General features: G+C 60.0%; 1 protein-coding gene across 3 annotated transcripts in view; it reads left to right on the forward strand.

The window, feature by feature from the left end:
* The first annotated feature begins 12 nt into the window (after positions 1 to 12).
* The window catches only part of LOC140399860 (sorting nexin-32-like), a 66,077-nt gene continuing 46,478 nt past the window's right edge, over positions 13 to 19,611 (forward strand). For 2 of the 3 annotated variants that reach the window (XM_072489322.1, XM_072489324.1), the window contains exons 1-4: positions 13 to 160; positions 10,907 to 11,011; positions 14,815 to 14,925; positions 15,525 to 15,646. In XM_072489322.1, the coding sequence (XP_072345423.1) occupies positions 110 to 160; positions 10,907 to 11,011; positions 14,815 to 14,925; positions 15,525 to 15,646 (389 nt within the window). In that variant the 5' untranslated portion in view covers positions 13 to 109. The remainder of the gene's footprint in view (positions 161 to 10,906; positions 11,012 to 14,814; positions 14,926 to 15,524; positions 15,647 to 19,611) is intronic. The other variant, XM_072489323.1, reaches the window with a different exon arrangement.

Genomic DNA, 19,611 nt, shown 5'->3' on the forward strand with positions numbered 1-19,611 from the left:
TGGGACCCGGGTGGCGGCGCGGGGGTAGGTCCTCCCAGCGCCAGGAGGAGTCCTCCCAGTTGCCAGGCGGGGTAAAGGGAGGGGGAGCAGCTGTGGCCGGGGCTGAGCGATGGAGGAGAGCACCGAGCTGTTTGAGGGGGAGGAGGAGGGGGACTGCAAGGTAGGTCTCAGCACCCTGGCAGGGGGGACGGCTGAATGGAGCCCTGGGCAGACCAGTGAACCCCCTCAGCCCCAAACTGGCTCATCAGTCACAGCATTGACCAGTCTGAGTGCCCCCCCTCCTGCTGGGTCCTGCCCCCCCCCCCCTCCTGCTGGGTCCTGCCCCCCCCCCCCCCTGCTGGGTCCTGCCCCCTCCCCCCCCCCCCCTGCGTCCCTGCCCCCCCCCCCCCCCCCTGCGTCCTGCCCCCCCTCTCTGCTGGTTTCACCCCCCCCCCCCTCTGCTGGTTTCAGCCCCCCCCCTCTGCTGGTTTCAGCCCCCCCCCCCCCTCTGCTGGTTTCAGCCCCCCCCCCCTCTGCTGGTTTCAGCCCCCCCCCCTCTGCTGGTTTCAGCTCCCCCCTCTGCTGGTTTCAGCTCCCCCCCTCTGCTGGTTTCAGCTCCCCCCTCTGCTGGTTTCAGCTCCCCCCTCTGCTGGTTTCAGTCCCCCTCTGCTGGTTTCAGCCCCCCCCTCTGCTGGTTTCAGCCCCCCCCCTCTGCTGGTTTCAGCCCCCCCCCCTCTGCTGGTTTCAGCCCCCCCCCTCTGCTGGTTTCAGCCCCCCCCTCTGCTGGTTTCAGCCCCCCCCCTCTGCTGGTTTCAGCCCCCCCCTCTGCCGGTTTCAGCCCCCCCCCCCTCTGCTGGTTTCAGCCCCCCCCTCTGCTGGTTTCAGCCCCCCCCTCTGCTGGTTTCAGCCCCCCCCCCTCTGCTGGTTTCAGCCCCCCCCTCTGCTGGTTTCAGCCCCCCCCTCTGCTGGTTTCAGCCCCCCCCTCTGCTGGTTTCAGCCCCCCCCTCTGCTGGTTTCAGCCCCCCTCTCTGCTGGTTTCAGCCCCCCTCTCTGCTGGTTTCAGCCCCCCCCCTCTGCTGGTTTCAGCCCCCCCCCTCTGCTGGTTTCAGCCCCCCCCCTCTGCTGGTTTCAGCCCCCCCCTCTGCTGGTTTCAGCCCCCCCCCTCTGCTGGTTTCAGCCCCCCCCCCTCTGCTGGTTTCAGCCCCCCCCCTCTGCTGGTTTCAGCCCCCCCCCTCTGCTGGTTTCAGCCCCCCCCTCTGCTGGTTTCAGCCCCCCCCCCCTCTGCTGGTTTCAGCCCCCCCCCTCTGCTGGTTTCAGCCCCCCCCCCCTCTGCTGGTTTCAGCCCCCCCTCTGCTGGTTTCAGCCCCCCCTCTGCTGGTTTCAGCCCCCCCCCTCTGCTGGTTTCAGCCCCCCCCTCTGCTGGTTTCAGCCCCCCCCCTCTGCTGGTTTCAGCCCCCCCTCTGCTGGTTTCAGCCCCCCCCTCTGCTGGTTTCAGCCCCCCCCTCTGCTGGTTTCAGCCCCCCCCTCTGCTGGTTTCAGCCCCCCCTCTGCTGGTTTCAGCCCCCCCTCTGCTGGTTTCAGCCCCCCCCCTCTGCTGGTTTCAGCCCCCCCCTCTGCTGGTTTCAGCCCCCCCCTCTGCTGGTTTCAGCCCCCCCTCTGCTGGTTTCAGCCCCCCCCCCTCTGCTGGTTTCAGCCCCCCCTCTGCTGGTTTCAGCCCCCCCTCTGCTGGTTTCAGCCCCCCCTCTGCTGGTTTCAGCCCCCCCTCTGCTGGTTTCAGCCCCCCCTCTGCTGGTTTCAGCCCCCCCTCTGCTGGTTTCCGCCCCCCCTCTGCTGGTTTCCCGCCCCCCCCTCTGCTGGTTTCCGCCCCCCCTCTGCTGGTTTCCGCCCCCCCCTCTGCTGGTTTCCGCCCCCCCTCTGCTGGTTTCCGCCCCCCCTCTGCTGGTTTCCGCCCCCCCCTCTGCTGGTTTCAGCCCCCCCCTCTGCTGGTTTCAGCCCCCCCTCTGCTGGTTTCAGCCCCCCCCTCTGCTGGTTTCAGCCCCCCCTCTGCTGGTTTCAGCCCCCCCTCTGCTGGTTTCAGCCCCCCCTCTGCTGGTTTCAGCCCCCCCTCTGCTGGTTTCAGCCCCCCCTCTGCTGGTTTCAGCCCCCCCTCTGCTGGTTTCAGCCCCCCCCTCTGCTGGTTTCAGCCCCCCCTCTGCTGGTTTCAGCCCCTGCCCCCCCCCAACCTGTCGGTTCCTGACCCCCCCATCCCCCCACCTGCTGCTTGTCGCCCCTCCTACTGTCCCCTCCTTCCATGTCTTCTAATAATAAAATAAACACTCCCTTGTTTGTGTTTCTTACATTGTTTTCTGAATTTGCAACGTGTCTTCTCACCAATGCTTCTGCCCTCCTCCCTGCCCCCCCTGCCTTGCCTCCTCCCTGCCCCCCCCGCCGTGCCTCCTCCCTGCCCCCCCCCCGCCGTGCCTCCTCCCTGCCCCCCCCCGCCGTGCCTCCTCCCTGCCCCCCCCGCCGTGCCTCCTCCCTGCCCCCCCCCCGCCGTGCCTCCTCCCTGCCCCCCCCCGTCGTGCCTCCTCCCTGCCCCCCCCGCCTTGCCTCCTCCCTGCCCCCCCCGCCTTGCCTCCTCCCTGCCCCCCCTGCCTTGCCTCCTCCCTGCCCCCCCTGCCTTGCCTCCTCCCTGCCCCCCCTGCCTTGCCTCCTCCCTGCCCCCCCCGCCGTGCCTCCTCCCTGCCCCCTCGCCGTGCCTCCTCCCTGCCCCCCCGCCGTGCCTCCTCCCTGCCTCCCCGCCGTGCCTCCTCCCTGCCCCCCCCGCCGTGCCTCCTCCCTGCCCCCCCGCCGTGCCTCCTCCCTGCCCCCCCGCCGTGCCTCCTCCCTGCCCCCCCGCCGTGCCTCCTCCCTGCCCCCCCGCCGTGCCTCCTCCCTGCCCCCCCGCCGTGCCTCCTCCCCTGCCCCCCCGCCGTGCCTCCTCCCTGCCCCCCCGCCGTGCCTCCTCCCTGCCCCCCCGCCGTGCCTCCTCCCTGCCCCCCCCGCCGTGCCTCCTCCCTGCCCCCCCGCCGTGCCTCCTCCCTGCCCCCCCGCCGTGCCTCCTCCCTGCCCCCCCGCCGTGCCTCCTCCCTGCCCCCCCGCCGTGCCTCCTCCCTGCCCCCCCGCCGTGCCTCCTCCCTGCCCCCCCGCCGTGCCTCCTCCCTGCCCCCCCGCCGTGCCTCCTCCCTGCCCCCCCGCCGTGCCTCCTCCCTGCCCCCCCGCCGTGCCTCCTCCCTGCCCCCCCGCCGTGCCTCCTCCCTGCCCCCCCGCCGTGCCTCCTCCCTGCCCCCCCCGCCGTGCCTCCTCCCTGCCCCCCCCGCCGTGCCTCCTCCCTGCCCCCCCGCCGTGCCTCCTCCCTGCCCCCCCGCCGTGCCTCCTCCCTGCCCCCCCCGCCGTGCCTCCTCCCTGCCCCCCCGCCGTGCCTCCTCCCTGCCCCCCCGCCGTGCCTCCTCCCTGCCCCCCCCGCCGTGCCTCCTCCCTGCCCCCCCGCCGTGCCTCCTCCCTGCCCCCCCGCCGTGCCTCCTCCCTGCCCCCCCGCCGTGCCTCCTCCCTGCCCCCCCGCCGTGCCTCCTCCCTGCCCCCCCGCCGTGCCTCCTCCCTGCCCCTCCGCCGTGCCTCCTCCCTGCCCCCCCGCCGTGCCTCCTCCCTGCCCCCCCGCCGTGCCTCCTCCCTGCCCCCCCGCCGTGCCTCCTCCCTGCCCCCCCGCCGTGCCTCCTCCCTGCCCCCCCGCCGTGCCTCCTCCCTGCCCCCCCCGCCGTGCCTCCTCCCTGCCCCCCCGCCGTGCCTCCTCCCTGCCCCCCCCCGCCGTGCCTCCTCCCTGCCCCCCCCCCCGTGCCTCCTCCCTGCCCCCCCCCGCCGTGCCTCCTCCCTGCCCCCCCCCCGCCGTGCCTCCTCCCTGCCCCCCCCCCGCCTTGCCTCCTCCCTGCCCCCCCCCGCCTTGCCTCCTCCCTGCCCCCCCCGCCTTGCCTCCTCCCAGCCCCCCCCGTGGTGCCTCCCCCCCCTGCCCTGCCTCCTCCCTTGCACTTTTGGGATGGGGCAAAATGTCTCCCTCATTGTCTGTTTTGTGTGCACAGTTGATGTGTGAGTGTGACATTTGTCTGCGCGTGCGCGTATTTCATGTCTGTGTATTTATTACATTCGTGTGCCTCAAGACGGGGCAGTTATGCGGAATTATCTGGGTCGGGTTGCGAGAAACTGGGGCCCCGGCTTTGTATGTGACCCAGTTCTGGTTCTATGACTTCACCTGAAAGGTTGTTGCGTTGAGGGAGCTGTCCTATTTTAGAGAGAGACAATGACTCCCCAAGGTTCCTTACACTGTACTGCCCAGACCCACATCCTCCACCACCTAGCGGGACAAGAGCAGCAGATACCTGGGGAACCCCCCCACCTGGAGGTTCCCCTCCGAGTCACTCACCACCCCGACTGGGAAATATATCGGCCGTCCCTTCACTGTCGCCGGGGCAACACCCTGGAACTCCCTCCCTAACAGCACAGCGGGTGTACCTACACCACACGGGACTGCAGCGGTTTGTGAAGTTGGCTCACCCACCACCTTCTCGAGGGGAAATTAGGGATGGGTAATAAATGCTGGGCCTAACCAGCGACGCCCACATCCCTCGATGAAGAAGAAAATATGCTGGTTCCCACGTCCAGTCCCAAGATTAAATAACTTAATGACATCGAATGAAGGTTTTCTGTCTGGGCAGTCCCAGCCTTTTCATAGAATTTACAGTACAGAAGGAGGCCATTCAGCCCATCGAGTCTGCACTGGCCCTTGGAAAGAGCACCCCAAAGCCCACGCCTCCACCCTATCCCCGTAACCCCACCTAACCTTTTTGGACAATAAAGGCAATTTATCACGGTCGCATTGTGGATAGCGCAATTGCTTCAGGGTCCCAGGTTCGATTCCCGGCTTGGGTCACTGTCTGTGCGGAGTCTGCACGTCCTCCCCCGTGTGTGCGTGGGTTTCCTCCGGGTGCTCCGGTTTCCTCCCACAGTCCAAAGATGTGCGGGTTAGGTGAATTGGCCGCGCTAAATTGCCCTTAAGTGTCCAAAATTGCCCTTAGTGTTGGGTGGGTTGCAGGGATAGGATGGAGGTGTTGCCGGAGTGGCACTTGAATTCCTCTGGCTGAATTGGGTGTGCACCAACCAGACTCGTCGTCCCTGGACGCTATGAGGGGTGACTTGATCGAACGTTTGAAGATGTAAATGCTTCAGGAAACCATTGGTTGTCAGGCTAGTACCAGGAATGGGCGGGTTGTCTTGCCAAGAAAGGATTTGATTTGGATAGGTTTTATTGTCACGTGTATGGAGGTACAATGAGAAGTATTGTTCTGCGTACAGTCCAGGCAGATCATTCCGTACATGAAAAAGCATAGGTTATACAATAAACACAAAGTAAACACACGGACATCGGTAAAACATACAGAGTGTAGTACTACTCCGCAGAGAGGATGTGTGGAGAGATCAGTTCAGTCCATAAGAGGGTCGTTTAGGAGTCTGGTGACAGCGGGGAAGAAGCTGTTTTCGAGTCTGTTCGCGCGTGTTCTCAGACTTCTGTATCTCCCGCCCGATGGAAGAAGTTGGAAGAGTGAGTAAGCCGGGTGGGAGGGACCTTTGATTATGCTGCCCGCTTTCCCCAGGCAGAGGGAGGTGTAGATGGAGTCAATGGATGGGAGGCGGGTTCGTGTGATGGACTGGGCGGTGTTCACGACTCTCTGAAGTTCCTCGCGGTCCTGGGCCGAGCAGGTGCCATACCAGGCTGTGATGCAGCCCGATAGGATGCTTTCTATGGTGCATCTGTAAAAGTTGGTAAGAGTCAATGTGGACATGCCGAATTTCCTTAGTTTCCTGAGGACGTATAGGCGTTGTTGTGCTTTCTTGGTGGTAGCGTCAACGTGGGTGGACCAGGAACAGATTTTTGGAGATGTGCACCCCTAGGAATTTGAAACTGCTAGCCATCTCCACCTCGGCCCCGTTGATGCTGACGGGGTGTGTACAGTACTTTGCTTCCTGAAGTCAATGACCAGCTCGGCGGCGGGGGTGGGGGGGGGGATGCAGGTTAGTGGTTACCGTCAGATCAACCTGGGCCTAGGGTCCAGTGATATTCCCGCAGTGTCGCTGGTGAAGCTTCTGGAATCCGCGTTACCCTGGCTTTGACTGTGGTCTTGCCCTGGGCGGGGGTCAGGGTGCGAATGTAAATCCGTGAGCTGTGATGCAGTTTGTGGACATTCAGCGTGGCTAACGCGCGCAGACTGTGGCCTCTTGCTTTTAATGGCCTTCCAGAAGGTTCTGTGTCGTCCCGTAAGTCTCTCTGTACGCAAAAGCGCTCCCAGTATTTGGATGCAGAAGCCATTCAGCCCCTCTGGGCTGCTGTGCTTTCTATGAAAAGATGTCTGTGCTGATGATGTGATCTGCTGGAGAAACGGATTTCCTCTCGTCTCAAATGGGCTCAGTTTAAAAATGAGGAGATATCCCCCCCCCCCACCTCCCTTTAGTTACTGGGTCTCTCACAGTGGGGGGGGGGGGCATTCTCTCAGTATCCACCCTGTCAAAGCCCCCCCCCCCCCCTCAGGATCTTGTGTTTCAATAGGAATCCCCTCTCCATCTTCGAAACTCCAGCCCAGCCTGTCTAACCGTTCCTCAAGAAAACGCCCCCTATCCGAGACTGTGAACCTTCTCTGACATGCTTCTGACATATTTATATCCTTAAATAAGGAGACCCAACTGTACGCAGTGCTCCAGATGTGGTCATAGGGATGGGAGCAGGCCCTTCAGCCCCTCTCCTTGAGTCTGTCCCCCCTGCATTCAATGAGACCATGGCTGATCTGTTAATATTCGTTACTTACAGCACCGAAGGAGAGCCTCGGCTTAGCGTGTGTGTGCGGCTGCCAAAAGAGCAACCTGGCTGGTACCATTCTCCACCCCTCTCTCCACCGGCCTCTAAATTCATCACTTTCAAATATATGTAGGGTAGCACAAGTGGATAGCACTGTGGCTTCACAGCGCCAGGGTCCCAGGTTCGATTCCCCGCTAGGTCACTGTCTGTGTGCAGTCTGCACCTTCTCCGGGTCCAGCGGAGATTCACACGGATGATCCCAGGAATGGTAGGCCTAACATACGATGAACGTCTGAGGATCCTGGGATTATATTCATTGGAGTTTAGGAGGTTGAGGGGAGATCTAATAGAAACTTACAAGATAATGAATGGCTTAGATAGGGTGGATGTAGGGAAGTTGTTTCCATTAGCAGGGGAGACTAGGACCCGGGGGCACAGCCTTCGAATAAAAGGGAGTCACTTTAGAACAGCGATGAGGAGAAATTTCTTCAGCCAGAGAGTGGTGGGTCTGTGGAATTCATTGCCACAGAGGGCGGTGGAGGCCGGGACGTTGGGTGTCTTTGAGACAGAAGTTGATAAATTCTTGATTTCTCAAGGAATTAAGGGCGATGGAGAGAGAGAGACAGCTGAGTAAAGACGTTTCTCCCCATCTCACTCCCAGCTCTCTCGCTGACCATCTTGAAATTGTGACCCCTTGGTCACTGACAAACCAACCAGTGGAAACAGAACATCCTTCTTTTACCCTGCCACAATTGTTCGGAATTTAGAGCACCTCAATAAGGCCGCCTCTTAATCTTCTCTGCTCCGAGGAGAACAAGCCCAATTTCTCCAATCTTTCCTTGTACCTAAAATTCCTCATTCCTGGCATCATTCTAGTAAATCTCCTCTGCTCTATCTCCAGGGCTTTAACATCCTTCCTTAAATAAGGTGCCCAGACCGGAACACAATACTCCAAATGTGGTCTGGCCAATGATTTGTGGAGGTGCACCATCACTTCCTTGCTTTTATACTCTGTGCCTCTATTTATAAACCCAAGGATGCTCTAAGCCTTCTTAACAACTGTTTCAACTTGCCTGGCCACCTTCGGAGAATGATGCTCTTCACCCCCGAGGTCGCCCTGCTCCTGGACTCCCCTCACAGTTGTACCGTTGAGCCTGTATTGTCTCCCCGTGTTTCTGCTATCAAAATGCATCACCTCACATTTTGCTGCGTTGAAGTTCACCTGCCAGGTGTCTGCCCATTTGGCCAACTTGTCACTGTCCCTCTGAAGCCGCTCCCCGTCATCCTCACCATTCACAATTCTCCCTGGCTCAGTATCACCTACATGGTATCTTGAATACCTCGATCAGATCATCCCTTAACCGTCTAAATTCTAGCGAAAACGGGCCTACTTTGAGCAATCCCTCCTCGTAACAATCCAGGTATCCTTTTTGTAAATCTACGTACGGGACGGTGGTGAGCACTGTTGCTTCACAGCTCCAGGGTCCCCGGTTCGGTTCCCGGCGTGAGTCACTGTCTGTGCGGAGTCTGCACGTTCTCCCCCGTGTCTGCGCGGGTTTCCTCTGGGTGCTCCGGTTTCCTCCCACAAGTCCCGAAAGACGTGCTGTGAGGTGAATTGGACATTCTGAATTCTCCCTCTGTGTACCCGAACAGGCGCCGGAATGTGGCGACGAGGGGCTTTCCACAGTAACTTCATTGCAGAGTTAATGTGAGCCCGCTTGTGACACTAATAAATATTATTAATATTGCACTCCCTCCAAAGCTAAAATATCCTTCCTAAAGTGTGGTGCCCAGAACTGTTCACAGTGACTCGCGAGTGGGACCTAACCAGGGATTTGTAAAGCTGCAGCATAACCCCTATGTCTTTACACTCCAACCCTCGAGATATAAAGGCCAGCATTCCATTAGCCTTATCGATATTTTCTGCACTTGTCCCTGGCATTTTAAGGATCTTTGTACCTGAACCCCCATTACCCTGTCAACTGCAGTAAATCATGGCTATTTTAATATTCATTCCCCGCGCAATAAACTGATAATCGCTGGCTGTTCTTGCAGACTAACTTTTCCTGGTCCATCTACCCTGACACCCAGATTCCTCTGTACCTCAGATCCGCAATCTCTCTCCGTTTCAATCGCTTGCTGCTTTTCTATTCTTCCAGCCAAAGTGGGCACGTTCACGTTTCTGAAAAATCTTTGCCCACTCACTGAATCTGTCTTTAAGACACGGGAGCAGAATTAGGCCACTCGGCCCATCGAGTCTGCTCCGCCATTCAATCATGGCTGATATTTTCTCATCCCCATTCTCCTGCCTTCTCCCCAAAACCCCTGACCCCCTTATTAATCAAGAACCTGTCTATCTCGGTCTTAAAGACACTCAGTGATTTGGCCTCCACAGCCTTCTGCGGCAAAGAGTTCCACAGATTCACCCCCCTCTGGCTGAAGAAATTCCTCCTCATCTCTGTTTTAAAGGATCGTCCCTTCAGTCTGAGATGGTGTCCTCTGCTTCTAGTTTTTCCTACAAGTGGAAACATCCTCTCCACGTCCACTCTATCCAGGCCTCGCAGTATCCTGTAAGTTTCAATAAGATCCCCCCTCGTCCTTCTAAACTCTCGAGTACAGACCCAGAGTCCTCAACCGTTCCTCATGCGACAAGCTCTTCATTCCCGGGATCATTCTCGTGAACCTCCTCTGGACCCTTTCCAAGGCCCCAACACAGCCTTCCTTAGATACGGGGCCCAAAACCGCTCCCAATACTCCAAATGCTCCATGCCCCTCTGCAGACTCTGTACGGTACCAGAGAGGTGCTCTGTCACCAGCCTGCGCCAGGAGGAGCTATCCATACAACACTTAATTTGTGATAAAATCACAGCTCACTTATTGTGCAGAGCTCATTATATTGCTTGGCCGTCCCCACCCGTGTGGAGAGGGACAGCATGTGGGTGCAGTCTGATTGTGAGTATTTTCCATCTTCATTAACCTTCACGTGTTGACCCCTGGGGACTCCCTGTGACTTCCAATTGAACAGCACCAGATCAGTTTGACATTGTCTGCCGACATATCTGGAACGATTTTCCAACAGTGATCCAACAGCAGGAGTGAGTTAAATCTTGTGGATGAGTTTCTGTTATGGATGCGGCGCTGGGAATTGTCATAAGCGAGTGATCAGACTTAATGTTCGTTTGATACAAGGTGTTTACAACAGACTCTCCTGTGGGTGTCTCACCCTCGTGTTAGATACAGAGTAAAGCTCCCTCAACACTGTCCCCATCAAACACTCCCAGGACAGGTACAGCACGGGGTTAGATACAGAGTAAAGCTCCCTCTACACCGTCCCCATCAAACACTCCCAGGACAGGGACAGCACGGGGTTAGATACAGAGTAAAGCTCCCTCTACACTGTCCCCATCAAACACTCCCAGGACAGGTACAGCGTGGGGTTAGATACAGAGTAATGCTCCCCCTACACTGTCCCCATCAAACACTCCCAGGACAGGTACAGCACGGGGTTGGATACAGAGTAAAGCTCTCTCTGCACTGTCCCCATCAAACACTCCCAGGACAGGTACAGCACGGGGTTAGATACAGGGTAAAGCTCCCTCTACACTGTCCCCATCACACTCTCCCAGGACAGGTACAGCACGGGGTAAGATACAGAGTAAAGCTCCCTCTACACTGTCCCCATCAAACACTCCCAGGACAGGTACAGCACGGGGTTAGATACAGAGTAAAGCTCCCTCTACACTGTCCCCATCAAACACTCCCAGGACAGGTACAGCACGGGGTTAGATACAGAGGAAAGCTCCCTCTACACTGTCCCCATCAAACACTCCCAGGGCAGGTACAGCACAGGGTTAGATACAGAGTAAAGCTTCCTCTACACTGTCCCCATCAAACACTCCCAGGACAGGTACAGCACAGGGTTAGACACAGAGTAAAGCTCCCTCTACACTGTCCCCATCAAACACTCCTGCCCTGTGGTGCTCAGGACACCACCCCTGTTCCCTGTTGGATAGACCTGTGGTTGGGGAGGCAGTGAATTCCTCTGAAGCCTGTTTGTTTGCTTTTATTCAGTCAAGGACAATGTCAGTCGACCTGCAGACCGATTCCTCGCTGCAGGTGGAGATCTCTGATGCAGTCAGTGAGCGGGACAAAGTGAAGTTTACTGTTCACACAAAGGTAAGTGTCGAGCAGGAGAATGGGATGTCGAAATATTTAATTTTTACTGGAGATATATGGCACAGTGGTTAGCACTGCTGCCTCACGGCGCTCAGGTCCCAGGTTCGATTCCCGGCTTGGGTCACTGTCTGTGCGGAGTCTGCACGTCCTCCCCGTGTGTGCGTGGGTTTCCTCCGGGTGCTCCGGTTTCCTCCCACAGTCCAAAGATGTGCAGGTTAGGTGGATTGGCCACGCTAAATTGCCCTTAGTGTCCAAAATTGCCCTTGGTGTTGGGTGGGGTTACTGGGTTACAGGGATGGGGTGGGTAGTGGGCTTGGGCAGGGTGCTCTTTCCAAGGGCCGGTGCAGACTTGATGGGCCAAATGGCCTCCTTCTGATTTGCAAATTCCATGAAAAACGCCATGATAAAGGCTGACCCCTCGGTGCTGAGGATGGAGAAGGCAGGCCGCACTGTCAGAGGGTCAGTACTGAGGGAGTGCCGCACTGTCAGAGGGTCAGTACTGAGGGAGTGCCGCACTGTCAGAGGGTCAGTACTGAGGGAGTGCTGCACTGTCAGAGGGTCAGTACTGAGGGAGTGCCGCACTGTCAGAGGGTCAGTACTGAGGGAGTGCCGCACTGTCAGAGGGTCAGTACTGAGGGAGTGCCGCACTGTCAGAGGGTCAGTACTGAGGGAGTGCCGCACTGTCAGAGGGTCAGTACTGAGGGGGTGCCGCACTGTCAGAGGGTCAATACTGAGGGAGTGCCGCACTGTCAGAGGGTCAGTACTGAGGGAGTGCCGCACTGTCAGAGGGTCAGTACTGAGGGAGTGCCGCACGGTAAGAGGGTCAGTACTGAGGGAGTGCCGCACTGTCAGAGGGTCAGTACTGAGGGAGTGCCGCACTGTCAGAGGGTCAGTACTGAGGGAGTGCCGCACTGTCAGAGGGTCAGTACTGAGGGAGTGCTGCACTGTCAGAGGGTCAGTACTGAGGGAGTGCCGCACGGTAAGAGGGTCAATACTGAGGGAGTGCCGCACTGTCAGAGGGTCAGTACTGAGGGAGTGCCGCACTGTCAGAGGGTCAGTACTGAGGGAGTGCCGCACTGTCAGAGGGTCAGTACTGAGGGAGTGCCGCACTGTCAGAGGGTCAGTACTGTGGGAGTGCCGCACTGTCAGAGGGTCAGTACTGAGGGAGTGCCGCACTGTCAGAGGGTCAGTACTGAGGGAGTGCCGCACTGACAGATGGTCAGTACTGAGGGAGTGCCGCACTGTCAGAGGGTCAGTACTGAGGGAGTGCTGCACTGTCAGAGGGGTAGTACTGAGGGTGTACCGTACTGTCAGAGGGGCAGTACTGAGGGAGTGCCGCACTGTCAGAGGGTCAGTACTGAGGGAGTGCTGCACTGTCAGAGGGTCAGTACTGAGGGAGTGCCGCACTGTCAGAGGGTCAGTACTGAGGGAGTGCCGCACTGTCAGAGGGTCAGTACTGAGGGAGTGCCGCACTGTCAGAGGGTCAGTACTGAGGGAGTGCTGCACTGTCAGAGGGTCAGTACTAAGGGAGTGCCGCACTGTCAGAGGGTCAGTACTGAGGGGGTGCCGCACTGTCAGAGGGTCAATACTGAGGGAGTGCCGCACTGTCAGAGGGTCAGTACTGAGGGAGTGCCGCACTGTCAGAGGGTCAGTACTGAGGGAGTGCCGCACTGTCAGAGGGTCAGTACTGAGGGAGTGCCGCACGGTAAGAGGGTCAGTACTGAGGGAGTGCCGCACTGTCAGAGGGTCAGTACTGAGGGAGTGCCGCACTGTCAGAGGGTCAGTACTGAGGGAGTGCCGCACTGTCAGAGGGTCAGTACTGAGGGAGTGCCGCACTGTCAGAGGGTCAGTACTGAGGGAGTGCCGCACTGTCAGAGGGTCAGTACTGAGGGAGCGCCGCACTGTCAGAGGGTCAGTACTGAGGGAGTGCTGCACTGTCAGAGGGTCAGTACTGAGGGAGTGCTGCACTGTCAGAGGGGTAGTACTGAGGGTGTACCGTACTGTCAGAGGGGCAGTACTGAGGGAGTGCCGCACTGTCAGAGGGTCAGTACTGAGGGAGTGCTGCACTGTCAGAGGGTCAGTACTGAGGGAGCGCCGCACTGTCAGAGGGTCAGTACTGAGGGAGCGCCGCACTGTCAGAGGGTCAGTACTGAGGGAGTGCCGCACTGTCAGAGGGTCAGTACTGAGGGAGTGCCGCACTGACAGATGGTCAGTACTGAGGGAGTGCCGCACTGTCAGAGGGTCAGTACTGAGGGAGTGCCGCACTGTCAGTGCTGAGGGAGTTCCGCACTGTCAGAGGGTCAGTGCTGAGGGAGTGCCGCATTGTCAGAGGGTCAGTACTGAGGGAGTGCCGCACTGTCAGAGGGTCAGTACTGAGGGAGTGCTGCACTGTCAGAGGGTCAGGTGCTGCCCTGTCAGAGGGTCAGTGCTGAGGAAGTGCCGCACTGTCAGAGGGTCAGTACTGAGGGAGTGCCGCACTGTCAGAAGGTCAGTACTGAGGGAGTGCTGCACTGTCAGAGGGTCAGTACTGAGGGAGTGCCGCACTGTCACAGGGTCAGTGCTGAGGGGGCGCCGCACTGTCAGAGGGTCAGTACTGAGGGAGTGCCGCACTGTCAGAGGGTCAGTACTGGGGGAGGACCGCACTGTCAGAGGGTCAGTACTGAGGGAGTGCTGCACTGTCAGAGGGTCAGTGCTGAGGGAGTGCCGCATTGTCAGAGGGTCAGTGCTGAGGGAGTGCCGCACTGTCAGTGCTGAGGGAGTTCCGCACTGTCAGAGGGTCAGTGCTGAGGGAGTGCCGCATTGTCAGAGGGTCAGTACTGAGGGAGTGCTGCACTGTCAGAGGGTCAGTACTGAGGGAGTGCTGCACTGTCAGAGGGTCAGTACTGAGGGAGTGCTGCACTGTCAGAGGGTCAGTACTGAGGGAATGCCGCACTGTCAGAGGGTCAGTACTGAGGGAGTGCTGCACTGTCAGAGGGTCAGTACTGAGGGTGTGCCGCCCTGTCAGAGGGTCAGTGCTGAGGAAGTGCCGCACTGTCAGAGGGTCAGTACTGAGGGAGTGCCGCACTGTCACAGGGTCAGTGCTGAGGGGGCGCCGCACTGTCAGAGGGTCAGTACTGAGGGAGTGCCGCACTGTCAAGAGGGTCAGTACTGGGGGAGGACCGCACTGTCAGAGGGTCAGTACTGAGGGAGTGCTGCACTGTCAGAGGGTCAGTACCGAGGGAGTGCTGCACTGTCAGAGGGTCAGTACTGAGGGTGTGCCGCACTGTCAGAGGGTCAGTACTGAGGGAGTGCCGCACTGTCAGAGCGTCAGTACTGAGGGAGTGCTGCACTGTCAGAGGGTCAGTACTGAGGGAATGCTGCACTGTCAGAGGCTCAGTACTGAGGGAGTGCTGCACTGTCAGAGGGTCAGTACTGAGGGAGTGCCGCACTGTCAGAGGGTCAGTACTGAGGGAGTGCCGCACTGTCAGAGGGTCAGTACTGAGGGAGTGCCGCACTGTCAGAGGGTCAGTACTGAGGGAGCGTCGCACTGTGGGAAGTGCCGTCTTTCACAATGAGACATTAAACCGAGGCTCCGTCTGCCCTCGGCTGGGGGTAAATGATCCCACAGCCACAATGACGAGGCTTGTGGAAGAAGAAGAGCGATGAATGTTCCCTGGTGTCCTAGGGACAATATATCCTGAAATCAATGTGATTTGGGTCTGAGGGAGGGGGGAGTGGAAGATGATGTGGGTCGCCTGATGTTTGTCCCATCGTGCTGTCCCTGACGAGCAGCACTGACTCTCTTTTACTTTGCTGCCTCTTAGACGAATCTCTCTCACTTTAAGCAGCCCGAATTCTCGGTGGTCCGTCAGCATGAAGAATTTATCTGGCTGCATGACACCTACTTGGAAAATGAGGATTACGCTGGGGTTATTGTGAGTAATCACAGACTGTGGAGCGCGGACACGGCACGGACTGTGGAGCATGGACACGGCGCGGACTAGTCAGCGCGGAGACGGCACGGTCCGGGGAGCGCGGACACGGCACGGACTGGGGAGCGCGGACACGGCGCGGACCGGGGAGCGCGGACACGGCGCGGACTGTGGAGCATGGACACGGCGCGGACTAGTCAGCGCGGAGACGGCACGGACCGGGGAGCGCGGACACGGCACGGACTGGGGAGCGCGGACACGGCGCGGACTGGGGAGCGCGGACACGGCGCGGACTGGGGAGCGCGGACACGGCGCGGACTGGGGAGCGCGGACACGGTGCGGACTGGGGAGCGCGGACACGGTGCGGACTGGGGAGCGCGGACACGGCGCGGACTGGGGAGCGCGGACTGGGGAGCGCGGACTGGGGAGCGCGGGCACGGGGAGCGCGGGCACGGGGAGCGCGGGCACGGGGAGCGCGGGCACGGCGAGCGCGGGCACGGCGAGCGCGGACACGGCCGACGGAACCGGTTGACTGGGCGATGATTGTAACGTTGTGTGTGGGATCCTGCTGTGCGTGTGATATTTTCGTTCCGGGATTGCAGATCCCTCCTGCCCCCCCCAAACCCAACTTCGACGCGTCGAGGGAAAAGCTTCAGAAACTCGGCGAAGGGGACGGATCGATGACCCGTGAGGAGTTCGCCAAGATGAAGCAGGAGCTGGAAGCGTGAGTGGGAATGTGGGCGAGCGGGCGGGGGGTAAGGTCGTGTTCGAGGGGGGTGGCAGGCCATTCAGCCCATCTGGTGTAGAGTAATTGAGGTCCACAGAACAGAAAAGACCTTTCAGTCCATCGCGTCTGCCAGTCATAAACAGCCACCTAACTATTCCAATCCCATGTCCCGGCACTCGGCTCAGAGCCGTGCCTGCCCTGCGATCGCACGCGCACATCTAAATATTTCTGAAATGTTCTGAGGGTCTCTGCCTCCACCCCCCTTTCAGGCAGCGAGTCCCAGACTCCCACCACCCTCTGGGTGAAAGGTTTCTCCTCACACCCCCGCAAACCCTCCTGCCCCTCACCTTAAACCTCCGCCCCCCTGGTCACTGATCCCTCCGCCAAGGGGACAAATTTCTTCCTGTCGACTCTATCTGTGCCCCTCATAATTTTACACATCTCAATCCTGCCCGCTCGCAGCCTCCTCTGCTCCAAGGAAAACAACCCCAGTCTATCCAATCTCTCTTCACCGCTGAAACTCTGCAGCCCAGGCAACATCCTGGTAAATCTCCTCTGCACCCTTTCCAGTGCGATCACATCCCTCCTGTAACGTGGATTCCAGAACTGCCCACGGTACTCTAGCTGTGGCCTCACCAACATTTTATACAGTTCCAGCATAACCGCCCTGCTCTCAAACTCCACACCTCGGCTAATAAAGGCAAGTGTACCATCGGCCTTCTTAACCACTGTGTCCACCGGCTCTGCTACCTGAAGGGACGGGTGTACATGCACACCAAGGTCCCTCTGATCCTCGGTGCTTCCCAGGGTCCTGCCGTTTATCCTGTATTCCCCTCGCCTTGTTTGTCCTGCCCAAATACATCACCTCACACTGATCCCCATTGAACTGCATTTGCCACTGATCAGCCCACCTGACCAGCCCTGTCTCTATCCTCCTGTAATCGAAGGTTATCCTCCTCACTATTTACCACCCCACCAATTATGGTATCATCAGCGAACTTACTGATCAACCCTCCTACATTCATATCTAAATAATTTTCATAAACAGCAAGGGCCCCGACACTGATCCCCGCGGGACCCCACTGGACACAGGCGTCCAGTCAGAAAAACACCCCTCGACCATCACCCTCTGCTTCCTGCCACTCAGCCAATTCTGGATCCAATTTGCCAAATTTCCTTGGTTCCCATGGGTCTCCGCTATCAGTCTTCCATGTGGCACCTGATCAAAAGCCTTGCTGAAGTCCAGGTAGACTACGTCAAATGTGTTTCCCTCATCCACCATAGTGGCCACCCATTTGAAAAATTCAATCAAGTTGGTCAGCCATGACCTCCCGTTAACAAAACCACGCTGACTGTTCTGGATTAATCCCGGCCCCTCCAAATGCAGATTAATTCTATCCCTCAGAATTGCTTCTAATAGTTTCCAATGTACCGACAGTATTCAACTGGAGCACTCCCCGTGGGAGCAAGTCCCACATTCGGCCCCACTCCCCGTGGGAGCGAGTCCCACATTCTCCCCCACTCCCCGTGGGAGTGAGTCCTACATTCGGCCCCACCCCCCATGGGAGCGAGTCCCACATCCTCCCCACTCCCCGTGGGAGCGAGTCCCACATCCTCCCCACCCCCCATGGGAGCGAGTCCCACATTCCCCCCACTCCCCGTGGGAGCGAGTCCCATATTCTCCCCACTCCCCGTGGGAGCGAGTCCCACATTCTCCCCACTCCCCGCGGGAGCGAGTCCCACATTCTCCCCCACTCCCCGCAGGAGCGAGTCCCACATTCTCCCCACTCCCCGCGGGAGCGAGTCCCACATTCTGCCCCACTCCCCGTGGGAGCGAGTCCCACATTCTCCCCCACTCCCCGTGGGAGCGAGTCCTACATTCGGCCCCACCCCCCATGGGAGCGAGTCCCACATTCCCCCCACTCCCCGTGGGAGCGAGTCCCATATTCTCCCCACTCCCCGTGGGAGCGAGTCCCACATTCTCCCCCACTCCCCGTGGGAGCGAGTCCCACATTCTCCCCACTCCCCGCGGGAGCGAGTCCCACATTCTCCCCCACTCCCCGCAGGAGCGAGTCCCACATTCTCCCCACTCCCCGCGGGAGCGAGTCCCACATTCTGCCCCACTCCCCGTGCGAGCGAGTCCCACGTTCTCCCCACTCCCCGTGAGAGCGAGTCCCACATTCTCCCCACTCCCCATGAGAGCGAGTCCCACATTCTCCCCACTCCCCGTGGGAGCAAGTCCCACATTCTCCCCACTCCCCGTGGGAGCGAGTCCCACATTCTCCCCCACTCCCCGTGGAAGCGTGTCCCACATTCTCCCCGTGGGAGCAAGTCCCACATTCTCCCCCACTCCCCGTGGGAGCGAGTCCCACATTCTCCCCCACTCCCCGTGGGAGCGAGTCCTACATTCGGCCCCACCCCCCGTGGGAGCGAGTCCCACATCCTCCCCACTCCCCGTGGGAGCGAGTCCCACATTCTCCCCACTCCCCGCGGGAGCGAGTCCCACATTCTCCCCCACTCCCCGCGGGAGCGAGTCCCACATTCTCCCCACTCCCCGCGGGAGCGAGTCCCACATTCTCCCCACTCCCCGTGAGAGCGAGTCCCACATTCTCCCCACTCCCCGTGAGAGCGAGTCCCACATTCTCCCCACTCCCCGTGGGAGCGAGTCCCACATTCTCCCCCACTCCCCGCGGGAGCGAGTCCCACATTCTCCCCCACTCCCCGCGGGAGCGAGTCCCACATTCTCCCCACTCCCCGCGGGAGCGAGTCCCACATTCTCCCCACTCCCTGCGGGAACGAGTCCCACATTCTCCCCACTCCCCGTGGGAGCGAGTCCCACATTCCCCCCACTCCCCGTGGGAGCGAGTCCCACATTCTTCCCGCTCCCCGTGGGAGCGAGTCCCACATTCTCCCCACTCCCCGTGGGAGCGAGTCCCACGTTCTCCCCACTCCCGTGGGAGTGAGTCCCACGTTCTCCCCACTCCCCGTGGGAGTGAGTCCCACATTCTCCCCACTCCCCGTGGGAGTGAGTCCCACATTCTCCCCACTCCCCGTGGGAGTGAGTCCCACATTCTCCCCACTCCCCGTGGGAGTGAGTCCCACATTCTCCCCACTCCCCGTGGGAGTGAGTCCCACATTCTCCCCACTCCCCGTGGGAGTGAGTCCCACATTCTCCCCACTCCCCGTGGGAGTGAGTCCCACATTCTCCCCACTCCCCGTGGGAGTGAGTCCCACATTCTCCCCACTCCCCGTGGGAGTGAGTCCCACATTCTCCCCACTCCCCGTGGGAGTGAGTCCCACATTCTCCCCACTCCCCGTGGGAGTGAGTCCCACATTCTCCCCACTCCCCGTGGGAGTGAGTCCCACATTCTCCCCACTCCCCGTGGGAGTGAGTCCCACATTCTCCCCACTCCCCGTGGGAGTGAGTCCCACATTCTCCCCACTCCCCGTGGGAGTGAGTCCCACATTCTCCCCACTCCCCGTGGGAGTGAGTCCCACATTCTCCCCACTCCCCGTGGGAGTGAGTCCCACATTCTCCCCACTCCCCGTGGGAGTGAGTCCCACATTCTCCCCACTCCCCGTGGGAGTGAGTCCCACATTCTCCCCACTCCCCGTGGGAGTGAGTCCCACATTCTCCCCACTCCCCGTGGGAGTGAGTCCCACATTCTCCCCACTCCCCGTGGGAGTGAGTCCCACATTCTCCCCACTCCCCGTGGGAGTGAGTCCCACATTCTCCCCACTCCCCGCGGGAGCGAGTCCCACATTCTCCCCACGGGAACGAGTCCCACATTCTCCCCACTCCCCGTGGGAGCGAGTCCCACATTCTCCCCACTCCCCGTGGGAGCGAGTCCCACATTCTCCCCACTCCCCGTGGGAGCGAGTCCCACATTCTCCCCACTCCCCGTGGGAGCGAGTCCCACATTCTCCCCACTCCCCGTGGGAGCGAGTCCCACATTCTCCCC

The sequence above is a fragment of the Scyliorhinus torazame genome, chromosome 24 (assembly GCF_047496885.1).
Source record: "Scyliorhinus torazame isolate Kashiwa2021f chromosome 24, sScyTor2.1, whole genome shotgun sequence".
NCBI classification, from domain to species: domain Eukaryota; kingdom Metazoa; phylum Chordata; class Chondrichthyes; order Carcharhiniformes; family Scyliorhinidae; genus Scyliorhinus; species Scyliorhinus torazame.